The 14542-nt window shown below is 38.1% G+C and overlaps 1 protein-coding gene across 4 annotated transcripts in view; it reads left to right on the top strand.

Annotated features, from left to right (window-relative positions):
* The window catches only part of TENT4A (terminal nucleotidyltransferase 4A), a 56703-nt gene that overhangs the window by 17790 nt on the left and 24371 nt on the right, over nt 1-14542 (top strand). For all 4 annotated transcript variants that reach the window (XM_057370793.1, XM_057370792.1, XM_057370796.1 and 1 more), the window contains exons 5-8: nt 1090-1197; nt 1903-2031; nt 3081-3294; nt 9720-9846. In XM_057370793.1, the coding sequence (XP_057226776.1) occupies nt 1090-1197; nt 1903-2031; nt 3081-3294; nt 9720-9846 (578 nt within the window). The remainder of the gene's footprint in view (nt 1-1089; nt 1198-1902; nt 2032-3080; nt 3295-9719; nt 9847-14542) is intronic.

Raw genomic sequence — 14542 nt, 5'->3', positions numbered from 1 at the left:
ATGTGGGAGCTTTATTTCATTCATGACACTGATGTGTATTATCTCTTACATCTGTCTTGTAAGCCTGAATCATATTAAATATGTTAAAACTTAATGCATGAGAATTCTGTATTACTGAGCAAGTGTTGTTTTCTCCAGGTCACTAATGTGAGTATTCCAAACTTCTGTTAGCAAGCTTCTGTTTTGTGGTCTCTGAAACAGGCTTCCTCTTCTAGGAGGCTTTAATCAGAGTAGCAGTACGTAACAGCAGCTTYGCTAGTCTTTGTTTACCTGAGAGCTAATGGGATTTTCAGAATCTGTATTACCAGTYAGTGATGGAAAATTACACTAGGCTAGGTTTACAATTCTACTGTCCTTTCTTATTTTATTTATTCTGATGTTGGTATAAAATGATGCTATACTTCTGCCCTTTTTTTGTTTTCCATTTCAGTTTAAAAATATGAGGAGTTCAATTTAAAATAAATGTTACCAGCTGAAGTTTAGTTTACGATTTTAAGGTGCTTTTGTASGGCACTGCCTTCCAGGTGGTGGTGTGAAGCTGAGCTATGTATTCAGYCATTGTATAATAATTTATTCCTGCCATATTGCTATGGCTGCTTTGCTTTATCTCTTCTGGCTTTCATTTGATTCTGCACTGAGCCAGTTCATCTTGATAAACCAACAGGCATTGCTTTCTGCTRGGCTCGTTTTCTGTCAGTTTAGCAAGTGAAAAGTGCAGTGCTGTGTCAGGGGAATACAGTTCACAGGTTATGAGATGGGAATTCTTCTATTAACTGGAATGAGTCATTAAATTAAGTAAATTAGGTTGTGATATGAAACACTGCTGTTGCAGCCATGAAGGCAGATAGCTACTGTCTGTGGGRGAGTACAGCAGTGATCGTAAGTTCATGTGGTTGTACATGAATCACCTCCCTAGGAAGCATTCACTTGTCAGTCAGGTTAGGATTGTTAGGATTGCCTACTCTCAGACAGCCTTGATAGTTGCCTTTATTTTTATTTGGTCTGCTGGTTTCCATGTGTCTGGAGTAAGTGAAGGAATAGCACTARTTGTATTTCTGGGGATTCATAATCTTGTCTTAATCTTTTCAGGTACCAATAATAAAACTTACTGACCAGGAGACAGAAGTGAAAGTTGACATCAGTTTTAATGTAGAAACTGGTGTGAAGGCAGCTCGATTTATCAAGGAATACATGAAGGTATCAGCCATATAATGATTGTTATGCTACTTACCAAGGATGTGTTAGATGCTTAGGTAACCTTTTTTGGTATGGCTTGAAAATTTATTGTTGAAGACTATTTTCATTAACACCAATTAATCTTGGATGCTATTATTAAATTTATTATCTATTAGTGTCCATTCAGTGTTCCCTTTGAGTGCTACATGTTTGAGTGAATAAACCTGTACACTGTGAGAGGACTTCTACAGTCATGTCTAGATCTGCAGATAGGTACTAAACTTTGCTTCTAAAGCAAGTCTCTTTTCAGGTTTTGTTTACCTTGAATTTAAGTGATGTTGCATTATGAATACTGTCTTGCTAAACTGTTAAAAAATAAGTCTTCTGTAGCTACACACTTAAAAGTTTACTTTTATGCTCTGTAGTAAAARTACTATTTAGAGTGAAAGCTCTGAGTGTAATAAGTGACACTGGCATTCAAAGAAGGATATAAAAATCTTACTGTTTGGGTGGGAAATAAATTTGATATGTAAGGTCTTCAAATAAGAGTTGAAGTCTATTAATCTGCTTCTAGAATTAAAAAAAGCATATTTCAGTTCTTCCTGTGGAAACACTACAGACCACCACTGAAAATATTTTTCAATGAATCTTTATGTGTTGAGATTGTGCAGTTATTTGTTCTGCAATGTTGACATTGTCATTGATAAGTCTTATTTTGCTTTGCAGAAATATTCTTTGCTACCTTATTTGATTTTAGTATTAAAACAGTTCCTCCTTCAGAGGGATTTGAATGAAGTTTTTACTGGTGGAATTAGCTCTTACAGCCTAATTTTAATGGCAATTAGTTTCCTGCAGGTAAGTGTGTTCCCTATTTGTTTCTATGTTTCTTAAAATTATTTGGGTCTTGTACCTATGTCTTTTTATTTTACTGTTTCTTCAGATGCCCCTTGTGATGCTCAGCATTACTGTTATGGCTCTGAGTGTTTGACTCTTGAAAGATCCTACCTCCCAAGTATCCAGGATGTTTTTTTGTATGAACTGGAACAGCAGCAGGAGSCTTGTGAAAGGCATAGAGGCTGAACCTGAATCACATTAATGGTGTTTCATAAATCTGTGGGATGCAGTTTGTCTGTTGCTTCTCAGACCACTGATACYGAGTATGCAGAATAGTTGATTCCAATGTTTATTAGAATGATGGAATCCAGAAGTCAAGTTGTTTTTTGTAATTATGTGTTGGTTACGTTTCGACATGCTTAAGGCTAGTAGATGCTGTACTTAACTGATGAAATAGCAAGTTACAATGTTACAAATAAGTTACAGATTCTAATATATTTTTGTGACAGTGAGTGTCACACAGGTACCATGAAGTATGAGGTTAGCATCTCTCAGCAGCTGTGGTAATGGAAAACTTACATATTCTGCTGTTGGTGGTGATGACTGAAATATTACTGTAAATTTTATATTTCAAATATTAKAGGTGGAGATACAGACACAAACTGTATTTCAGTTGGGGCAACTAGATTGCCYCCCATTTTCTGATAACATTGAGGGATGGATTTTTTGTGAAAAATGGGGTTATTGACTGTGTTATAAACAGTGTTATTGACTRGGCTATAATTTAGTGTGTAGTACTTCTTTATTGCTTTCGACTTAGGGAAAAGAATTCCCTAATCCTCACAAGCCTGCATGAGGAAAAACTGAAGAATTCTTTGGGCCCAGATACTGCTGAAGTGCTGCCCCCTCTCGGTTATGTGAGAGTGGTTTAAGCCCTTGCAGAGAGAGAGTTACTCGTTGAGATTTACATAAAGAAATATTTAGCTGATTAAATGAGAGCTTTTTGTTGCCCTGTGTTATGGTCTGAAAACTAGTAATTTTTAATRAGCAAAAACTGGTTTGTATTACAGCTACATCCAAGAATTGATGCCAGAAGAGCTGATGAGAACCTTGGAATGCTTCTAATAGAATTTTTTGAGCTCTATGGAAGGAATTTTAACTACTTGAAAACTGGTATTAGAATAAAAAATGGAGGTGCCTATATTGCCAAAGAAGAAATCATGAAAGTCATGACTAATGGATACAGACCATCCATGCTATGTATTGAAGATCCTCTCCTGCCTGGTAAGGCTATACACTTCTTGCAGTATTCCWGAGCTCTGGCTCATCTTGTGCTCTCAGCTTGCATTAGTCTGTCAAACGAGTTCAGAAGCTGCACTGGGAAGAGGCTGTTGCTGGTGTAGAGGCACAATCAGGTAGGAGGGCTAAGGGATATGGACCTGAGGTCTCCCAGGATTCTTAGGCAGAGTGAATTGGATTACGTTGAAACAGTGCAGTTGCATAATGCTCTGGAGAYCCAGAACCGTGTTGAGTACATAATAAGATTCTCTGACAGCGCCGAGAGGTAGTGAAAGAAAGAATTCTAGGAAATCCTGGAAGAGGGGTTGTTAATAGAACAGCTCTCCACTGTTTGCTCTGAGAATGAGATTGAAAGACGTAGCTTTTCCTGCCATGGTCTGTGGTGCCAAATTTTGGTTAAATCACACCATATGGCAAAGAAATGCCCCAGAGGCAGTATCTGTCCTGCAAGACAGTGCCACAGAGACTGTACAGGAACAGGGGTGGGTATCTGTGAAAACTGGGTGCATTGTGGTGGTGGTGTGGAGAGTGCTTTGCACAACTGGCTTCACTGCTGCACACGGATCTTTAGTCAAGGCCAGCTAGAGTTTCAGGGTTGAATGTTCTTTTGAAAATACTTAACATTAACAATTTTTTTTTTTCGATTTGGTTTTGATTCAGAATCCTCAAAATAATCAAGCTTAATATTGGCTAAATGCCTTAGGACAATTTGCAGCTTTATAGTACTCAGTTTCTATTCTATTTAGACTGTCGCAAGTAGCTGAAATTCCAAACCAGCTTTTTRACAAAGTAATTTTTCAGTTAATTTGGACTTCAGCACTGGTATTTCTAGAATGCAGTTGTCATTTAAAGTCCATACTGTCACATCTTGTGTGTAGACTGCTTATGTACAGCACTTTCAAAGCAAATACCACGGATCAGGAGCWAAGTCTGGCACCTTTCTAAATACTCAATATGTTGGGTTTTCATAGTTCCCTAGAACAGGTTGCAGGCTCTGATAGTCATTTATCTAACCACCTCTCTGAGTGTCTGATATGTTTGTTGCTCTGAGCTTGTGTCCCTCATGACCTTTCTACTTGACCAGCCATAGGTGTGATTTTGCAGAGCTGTCATTGAGATTTCCTTTAGGAGCTGTGTACTTACTTGCCTGAAGACCCATTTGAATAGCAGCATGAGCCACAATTCTTTAGAGTCAAAACTCTTTACTGCCCTCCAGTTCTGTTCCTTTTTATCTGCTGAGGACTGAAGGRGATCAAATTGCGTGTGCTACACAATGTTTTAATCACTGCTAATAGTACTCCGGAGAGGAAGAAAAAAGCTTTCAAGTCAAATAGGGGCTGTGAACTGTTCTTCCTAGCATTAATCTTGCAGAAAGGAAGAACTGTGGTTTAGAAGAAAGAACAGCTCTATGCTATCAAAGAGTTGGTAAGAATTAAATTCTAGAAGAGTATGTATGGACTGAGATAATGTAATTCTTACAAGAGATAGTGTTTTGGCGATGGAAATGAAAGCTGATGGTATTTTGAAGTTATGTGACCACTGTGTCTCGGGGATATTTTCTAGCAGCTACCACACATCTTCAGAACTTGTCTGATGAAGTTAGAAGAAAAATCATGTAGGACACATAGGATGGGTCTTTGAATCAGATCTGATGAGTACAGCCTCCTTAGATTGATACTTAATATTTTATTCCTACTGTATCTAAAATTACCTCTCAAGTGTATGTTAGTAATATCTATAATTCTGTTAATTAGTTTAGTTTTCTTATTTCTTCTGTGCCAGCACAAAAATATTTTCCAAGGATTAAGGTCCTTTCCCAGTTGGCAAGTCGTCATCTCTGATTAGTTTGTGTTCAGATCCCCTCACTGTCTTAACTCTATGAGWGTTGGTGGCAGTACTGTAAAGGAGATGGGAACAATTAATTTTGATAAAGAGTGGACACATATTTCTTGACTTAAATTAGCATAAGCTGGTGCAGAGTTTTACCCCTGCAAACCTGTGTTTGCACTATATGCACAGGTTTTTAATTTCATGTTTCAATCCTTTCRTTTTCTTGCCTGATCACTACTGTCTCTAAAGTTCCTGTTAAGCCTTGGAAGAATACTTGAAAAGATGGCTTCATAATCCACAAATGAGACAAAAAATACAGGGATGAAAAACCCTTCCCTTTTAATTTCTCAAAGATTATGACAGAAATGTAAAAGTCCCTCCTTTGAGTGTATATGCTAGTTCAGCAATGGGTTACTGAAGGGTCCAACTCCTAAGAATAGCTTTGAAGCACTCTTGTAGGGAATAGCAATATGTTTAGTGGGATTAGTTCCTTTAAGTTGGAGGAACTGTTTTTTCTTCAGTGTGAAATGGTGAGTAATGTCTGGCTAACAGGTGAAAGGTGTCATTGGAAGGGTGTGATACTTCAGTTCTGCCTGCACATTACGTTCTGTTAGTTCCTGGATTTGGAAGGAACAGGCATCCAACTATAGTGTTGTTTTGGTTACAGTGGAATTTGCTTAGATTCTGTTGGGTACTGTAGGGTTTCCTCAGACATTCTCAGAGGGTGATTATTGTGTGCTAGAAGGTGATAATTTCTGTGATTTAAGAAGTTTTTGAAGTCTGAATTTGAGTTGTCACACTAATCTAGTGGTGATGCATTTTGAGGTAATCATTTATACTTGATTTTTGTACATAGTCTAASATCTTTCATCTTGAGTTAATGTCCTAGGACAGGGTAATGGGATGAAAATCATTGCCATAGTATTTTCTAATGGAGAGAGTTTCCATAAACATCTTGCAGGTGCATCATTTCAGTTTCTGAAAGCAGTTTTTCTTTTTGTAAAATATGTAAAAGGTAAAAGCATTTATTGAGGAGAACTGCAAAGCCAGGCACTCAGAAGTTTGTTCACAGGAATATGTTGAAACAGGGTCGATGATGTTGTCATAAAGAGGTTTGTCTGGAGTTGGTGTAGCAGTCTCCTATCTTGGAAGACCKTGAACTGTTTGCAGTTGACAGATCTTTTAATCTGTGGCTGTGAAACAAGCTTGACATTTATTCAGCAGACTGTTAAGGAGGCTTGTTATTTTATGCCTTTGTTARTCAGGTGATTATCAAGGTCCTCCAGTCATTTCTGATGCTCAGGAGTGATTTCGGTCTAGTTTCAGATTGTTAGTGACTAGAGTAGCTTAATTGCTACTCTTTAACACTAAGTTTAAAACATGAAGTTATGCCTGTGCTGCTTCCTTGATAAGAAAGTTTGTTCTTCATTCTGGATTGCTGTGGACACTAATGAAAATCTAAATCTTAAATTCAATGTGTTTTCTTTGAAAAGACACTCTCTCACACGATATTTTATGCTTCATGTTGCTTGCTTCTRCATCTTGACAGGTCACAAGTACAAGAAATAAATAGATTGGAGATTGGAAGCATATATTGAGATTATCTCTTCTAACCTTAGGGCTGCCCTAAGGTTAAAAATTACTCACTTCAGCTTTCAATATCAGCTGTTTGTCATTAGAATCTGCAAATATATATGATTGTGTGAGTGTATAAAACATACATGTTTATAAAAATACACAAATACATTGAAGTTAGCATTTGAAAGACCCTCTTTAATGCTGAATGTTGCAAAAAGCTATTTACTAGCTAATAGCTTAACATAAATGCATCTGCTTCAGTCCTAGCTTATGGTCTTACCTTTACCTTTTCAGGCCATATTCTTAAAACTTCTTCAGGTAAAGGAAGGCTACCTGGTACAGTGGTAATACTGATAGCAAGTACTTGGAASTTTTGGACATGCTGCTTTAGGGATGAAGGCTTTGTAAGAAAGAATAAGGATTGAATTATACACAAAATCACACACCATTGTTATCTGCTAATACACATCTGAGGATTGAAGTATCTATTATTTTTTTAAAGAGTGACAGCATTTGGGTTGTCTGCTTTAACTGATCAGTCTAGGTTGTGACAAAAGAAGGATGATCAGTTATGTAAGACATGGCTCTCTAATGAGAGAGATCTCTCAGAAGAAAATCTATTCAGGATAGCAAATGCAAATGTGTGATCTTCTGGCTTCTTTAATATGTTTGTTGCTTTCTGGATTGGGTAGGGTCATCTCTACACAGACTTGACAGGTGAAGTTCACAGTAGCTCCAGTTGCAGCCCAAATCAGAAGCTCTGCAGACTGTATAATTGATCACGACGTGCTAATTGAGACATTTTTATGAGCCAGGTGCAGAATGAGGCAATCCAGGAACCTAAGCATGGTATGGAACGAGCTGTTCTGCCTCTCTCCTCAAATCTGTTTCAATCAAGACTCAAACACAACTTCATTGATTTAAATTAAATTGCCCAAGTTTTCTGCAAGTGGATTAGAGAAGGCTTATGATTTCTTTTGCTGGCACAACAGCAGAGATAGCAACAACTGATGAAAGGAATAACTGATATTTTGTGGCAGACCTGTCTTCATCTCGGTGTAACTTTATGCAGGATGCATGTCAAATATACCTGCTTTGCATTAGGTTAGGCTAAATTGATACAGATTGTTTGAGTGTGTATTGAGTGTGTGTTCTTAATTCATGTGAATTTATAGAATCATTTAGGTTGGGAAAGAGCCCTAATATCAAGTCCAAACATAGATGGACTTGAATTTTAGTGGTAGGGGCAATTGTGTGTGTTTAGCTACTTGTATGCCATTTCTATATTGCTTCTCAATTTAATTTTCTTTATATATATGTATGTTTAGAATATCATTTTGTGGCTAGACACAAGTGTCCTGCCTCTGAAAAACCTATACTGAATTAATCATTACTTTTCTGGTAGAATTTTGTGACCACTAAATTATCTTGGTCACTTTTCAGCTGCCTTCAGGCTAAGTCTTTGTGAAGTCCTCTGTGAAGAACATCACCATGWGTTTACTCCTAGATTCACTGTCCCAGATCCACACTGATCTCTGCTTTTGCTTCAGAATAGAGTCCAATAGTAAATAAACTATTTGGAGAGGCTTCTGTAATGTTGAGCCTAGTCACTGCTGGGTACCGCAGCAGTGCATTCAGAGCAAGGTTATGTCAGTAAACAGGAAATATTTCTTGATCAGTTTTTATTTGACCATGTAAATTACTGGGAAAATTCTGTTTTCCCRAAGTGCTCTTATGTTTTCAGGTTTTTTTTATTGATTATTCTTTTCTGTTAGAGTGGCATTATGGTTGAAGAATTTTGAAAGGATTAAAATGTGTAAAGCCAAGGCTATGTTTTTTTTTTTTTTTCCTTGGATGGCTGATCTCAGCATGTTTGTCTATAATGACTAAACACTTAGGGGAGTGAAGGGTTCCTCTGAAGTCAAATTCAGCCTTGTTGGGTTCAGTCCTCCAGAGGAGGGATTCTGTCCTTTACCCATCAATTTTTCAAAGCACATTTTTTRTTCATTTCTTTTCTTCATGGGCCCTGATCTGATTTTCATATTTGGAGGTTTATGTCTTTCTAGTCTTCTCATAGCATTTCACACATCATTCTGAAGGAGGGAGCCTTTCACTGTAAGCAGTTTTCTACCCACTCAAGACCTAGTCTGCATTTTRTGCAATTTGAAAGCAGTTTTATTTGTGCTTCTTAAATTGAGCGCTGACAGTGAATTTTGGTGTCTGGTGCCAAATCCATCTGCAGAAAGCCCCCAAATGTTTTCTGCTAGTAATAGCAAGAKTGCTGTAGGTATCAGATGGGAGATCCATTCTTGTACAATGTCATGATACAGAAGGTGCACCATGTTCTTAACTTSGGCATTTCCTCACGTGGCATTAGATTTGGAAAGAGTTCCAGCTAAAGTGTYAATCATGCCTAAAGAAGGGCAGTTGAGAGTGCCACAAACGTGATCAAAAAACAATGCTATATAATCTTCTGGAATCTGCTGTGATAGGTATTTGAAATACTGGCTTGTTCTGTGGGGATAAATATCWGTATGTGCTGCTTTATTAATCTGTAGTTTTGATAAGGGTAAAGATAGTTTGATGTGAGTGTACCTGACCCCATAGAGATCATGTGGTTATACAAATGAAATTTTAAACTCAATTTGACCTGCAGGAACTCTACTGGTAAGTGAGACATGATGCTTTAAGCTTGGTAGGTTCCCTCTTGGAAGACAGCTGTAAGAGCTTTAAGCTGACCTTTGTGCTCTGTTTCTTTCAAGCACCATATGTGAGTATTTTGAAAGTGGTAAATTGAATGCATAATGTTAAGTGTTGTTTCYAAGGTCAGCTTCTTTCATTGTAATAGGTGCACTTAGGTGTTCCTGATGCGGGTAGGATGGGATACCCRGTTTAAACAGAGTTAAGCTGTGTTCTTAAGGCTTTTGAGCTTTAGGTATGAATAATTTTTGGTAATTTATATTAAAAAAAAAGATGATCTAATGACTGTCACATTATTTCAGGAAACGACGTYGGCAGAAGTTCTTACGGTGCCATGCAAGTGAAACAAGTTTTCGATTATGCCTACATTGTTCTTAGCCATGCAGTATCACCACTTGCAAGATCATATCCAAACAGAGATTCTGAGAGGTAATTAGTTTGTTTTTTCAATCTCTATTTGTCTGTGTAACCAGTTAGGAATGTTTGGGTATAGAKCCATAAAAGAATATTGTTGTTGTTTAACTGTGTTTTATTGAAATCTGCACAGAAATTTAAGCTTTCCAGGGGTATGAGAGTTCAATGCCTCAATGTGCAGTGTTKAAATAAAGAGAGTATGATAAAACCCAGGTTGAGTCCAATGTGAAATTCTGTTAGTGTAGAAGGGAGCCAGAAGATAATTGGTCTTATTAAAAACTTCAAAGGAGGATTTGCTGGTTTAATGTTTACTATATTACATGTCTGTATTGTGGCAGAAAAAAAAAGTGTAATCAAATTGCTTGTTTAGACAATTAGCAAACTAGACAACAAGGCAAAGAATTTCCCTGGTTCTTTAATACATGCCCCCATAAGTGTTTTAAAAGACTCGGTATGTATTTAAGAACTGAAGAATTAAAAGTATTATATGAAAGAAATAAAAATATTAATTAAATCAGTTCTGTTTGATCATAATGTGCGAACTGCCATTAAAAGTTGCGTACTTCTAGACATGCCATTTTTAATCCAGTTCTTAATGTCTTTCATTCATAGAAACACAACCAGTACTTTCTGAGCTCTCACCTTTGCAATTTCTGTTTTTTTGAAAGGGAGAGGAGAAAGATAATAAAGGTGTGGTAGCCATGTGGTATTTCTATTCATGTATCTGCTCTAGTACTGTTTGTTCTAACCCTCAGTGTGAATTTGGGCTAGATCAGAGGATGTCTCTTCCCTGAGACTTGCCTAAAATCCCAGTTAATCACAGGGAACAATGGCTGTCATAAGTCACATAAACCATCTCGATACATCTCTAGTCATGATGTAAACTTCCATCACTGGTCATTGGAAGGTGAGATCRTTTTCCTCTAGTAAGTTTGCATCAAAACAGACACAGTCTTTCACTTGAGAGTTCAAAACTGACAGTACTTTAACAGTGCCTGTAAATCCTTTAATGTTTCAGTGGTATTAAATTCACAAAGGTTGAGACTGCATTGTGTTGGAGATACARAGTGGTACAGAAGTGGTACAGAGTGTTGCACACCAACATTTTGAGACTGCTGTTTTAAGATACATTAAAGGTSTCTCTGTTAAATGTGTATTGACTGACAATTCTAGGTACTGAATGAAATRTTTTTCTTACCCAAATATAGATAGGCAAAACTTCAGGAATCCCTAAGTTACTCTATCTCAGCTCCTGGCCTCCATTAACTGCTGTTTTTCTCTGAAGGATGAAATAATTCTCTTATGTGGTATCTGTATTTACTACAGACATCAAAAAGTATATTTGTAAAGCATTGTAATRGAAGCCTCAACTATCATCAGTATGCACTTTGTGTGTACTTGCGCTTATTGCTGTGTCTGGGGAAATRTTTGAATTTTGTCACAACTGCAAACCTGTGGAGCGGTCCCAGCAGCAATGTTCAGGTGTCGTATCTGACCTAAGAGTTGTGGGCTGCCTTGAGATACAGGGACATCTGGATCTCAGAACCCATCATGCAAGAGGAGCAGCATTCAACAAAGTTCTGTATACAAATAGCTCCCCTAGCACCAGCCTTGTCAGTTCCAAAGGACCTGTAAGTGGATGATGAGCTGTTTGGTAACAAGTTTGCTGCAGAAATCAACAGTCCATGTTTGATTTCAGTTAAACCTGATGTGCTTGGGTAATTCAAGTATGTTTGTGGAGCCCTCTTCCTGCTGTAAGGCAGAGTGGTCCATACTCTGTATAAAGACTTTTCTGGTGGCCTGACCTAAAGCCTGACCATCTGGGAGCCCTTTTCCTGATCCATTTTTTCCGTTTTCTGGACTTGTTAGTAGGYAGGTTAAACTAAACAATGGGCTCCAGTTAAGATCAGGGACTGGCTACATGACTTTCTATTGGCCGGGTGCAGACTAAAYGAAGAGGACTTGAAACGATAGAAAGTTGCAGAAGGCTGAACTCCACAAGCTGAGTTTATTCAGTTTTGTCCTAATTTGGGCTAGCTTTTTCCTAAGTCAGGTGGTTTGTTCTTGAACTATGATGGTTTTGAATTCATGTTTTCTCTTTCCAGGGAAGGTTTCTGTGTGCAGAGTTCTCTTTTGTAGATAACAGTCTCAGTAGATTTCACATCTTTCTYAGTGGTTGTTACCGTTCTTTTTCAGGGTCAGTCCAACACAAATGACCAAATACATACATTAMGGCTCTCTAGACAGCTGCTCCTTCTGATATTCCCAGTGGGAAGAAAATGTCACATTTTAGTCCTTCAGCAGCATAGCCTTTTTTCTTCTTCGTCTTCTGTAGTAGCAAGTCCCAAATAATAATAAGGGATAGATTCACATCACTCTTACCACCATCTTCATGCAGGCTTCAAAATAGAGCATCTGAGGTGTAGTGGGAATTAAAAGCTATCTTCTGTCATTGAAAAGCTTTCTTCTCAGTGGAAACAATAATCAGCTGAATCCTGAAGGTAATTCTTACAGCTACAGAAATTACCTTAAAACTATTTTGTCCCYAGTCAATCTCACCTGTCCCCTTGCAAGAACAGGAGAGCTTGATTGACAGTTTGGTTGATTTTATTAGAACCAACAGCTTCGTGTCATATTGGAAAAACAAGTTTCCTTTTAGGAAAATAAAGACTGATCCATTTTGAACTTGTTCAACTTGTATGCAAGGTAAAGTTTGGTGTTATGTCTTCAGGCAAGATGAYTGAAAATCATGATTGATTTCTTAGTATTTAGGGCCACAGAGACATAAGTCTAGCTGTGTAATATAGTTATGTACAGGATATCTCCTGCTTAAGGATTCGTGTCAGTATGTACTTTGAGCAGCTTTCATATAACTTTTGCCCCTAGCCTGTCTCTGGGAAAGAGTGTGTCATCTTAAGTGAGCTCACKTCTTTAGCCTGTGAGGAATGATATTTTCATAGAATCATTTAGGTTGGAAAAGACCCCTAAGATTATTTGGTTCAGCTGTTGACCCATCCACCACTGTGCTCACCACTAAACTATGTCCSTCACTGCCATATTTACATGTCTTTTAAATATACCCATGGACAGTAACTTCATCACTTCTCTGGACACSCTGTTCCAGTGCTTGAGAACCTGTTTGTCGATGAAATTTCTCCTAATATCCAAKCTGAACCTTCTGTGGTGCAGCCTGAGGCCATTTCTTTTTATGCTTTCATTTGTTACTTGGGAGAAGAGACCARTGTCCACCTGGCTACAATCTCAGGAASTTGTAGGGAATGATAAGGTCCACCCTGAGCTTCCTTTTATCCAGACTAAACCTCAATCCTTCYAGGCCTCATGCTTCATACCCTTCACTAGCTTCACTGCCTCTCTTTGGACTCATAGTTTCAAGTCACTGATGATTATTCCAGKTCTGTTTCTTTATAAACCATAGGAAACCCAAGCAGATATTTGGCAGCAAGCTCTTCCTTACTGGTTCATGTTCATTGAAATAGTGGATTATCTGTTACCACCCTGTCCATGGCCTCTATATTAAGGTGTAATTTCATGTTAGACCTTGCCCAGCCTACCTACCTGTGTACTGTCTTCTGTCAGCTGTGCTTTTCTTTCCTTCTCAGTCTGAATCTTGCCTTACATGAGCTGTAGCAATCCTGCAGTCAGAAGGCAAGTCAGATGGCCTTTCTGGTCTGACTGAAAGTAAGTATCTCAACACTTCCGTCATGTCAAGAAGTTGATCTGGCATGTGCCTGATGACGGGCAGATCAGAAGCAAGAGAAGCAGCAGGAGTTCACATTTGGGGCAAGAGGGAGAGAGTGATATTATACCTTTTCACAGCYTAAAGTTATGGTGATATGGATGTGACAAAAATCCATCCTTAGATTAATATTTATATTTTGCAGATTGGAATTTTGGCTCACATGCTGGTCTGTCACATACTTCAGCTTTGAATGTGTGCTCAGACTGCATCTCTAAACAGCTGTGTAGCCACGTTTATGAAGCAGATGGGGTAATATGGATGAGAAATGAAAGACTTGGTTTTGCTATCACATGTCCTTTAGATATAAATAAGACTTTGGAAATCTTTTGTGTTGTGCTAGACATGGTGCAGGTGGATAAGGGAAAGAGACTGTCGTGCCAGCATGACAGAGTTTGAGAAAGCCTAGGTGGTTTCTGACTGTCTGGAGTTGTCGTTTACAGGTGATAGTCTTCAAAACAATCACAGCCAGATAGAGATCTTTCCATTTCTGTGCTTGGAAAGTTGTTTATTCTTCTCTTAGTGTACAGCTTAACTGATCTAACTGCTGACTGGTCTATATGTTAGGTTTGGGTTGCCTTTGTTCTGGAAGTTCTGGGAGCTGTCAAAGGGAATGTTAACTCTGCCTGCTGGATCTGCTGACACAGAGAGGAGTTATGTGCTGTCTGAAACAGTGCTTTCTTTGCTTCACATCTTGAGTGGTGGTGGCTGTCGCTAGAATGCCTTCTGTCCCTTACAAGGTGTTAGTAATACCAGCTTTTCCAGATTATTTTTTTGGGTAAAAGGTTTTGTTTTTTTAAAATTCCTGTATTCAAGCAGGTCCTACTGAGGTGCACCTTACTGTGCTTCTAGAATATATTGCACCTTTAATACCTGGGGGATATTTCAGTTATTTAGCTCTTAGAATATACTGCACTTTTAATAGCTGGGGTATATTTCAGTTATTTAGAACAT

Source organism: Malurus melanocephalus, unplaced genomic scaffold (assembly GCF_030028575.1).
Source record: "Malurus melanocephalus ecotype Western Australia unplaced genomic scaffold, MMel_1.1 scaffold_133, whole genome shotgun sequence".
Lineage (NCBI taxonomy): Eukaryota > Metazoa > Chordata > Aves > Passeriformes > Maluridae > Malurus > Malurus melanocephalus.
Note: the sequence above shows the minus strand (reverse complement) of the source record. Positions and strands in the feature narration are given on the sequence as shown.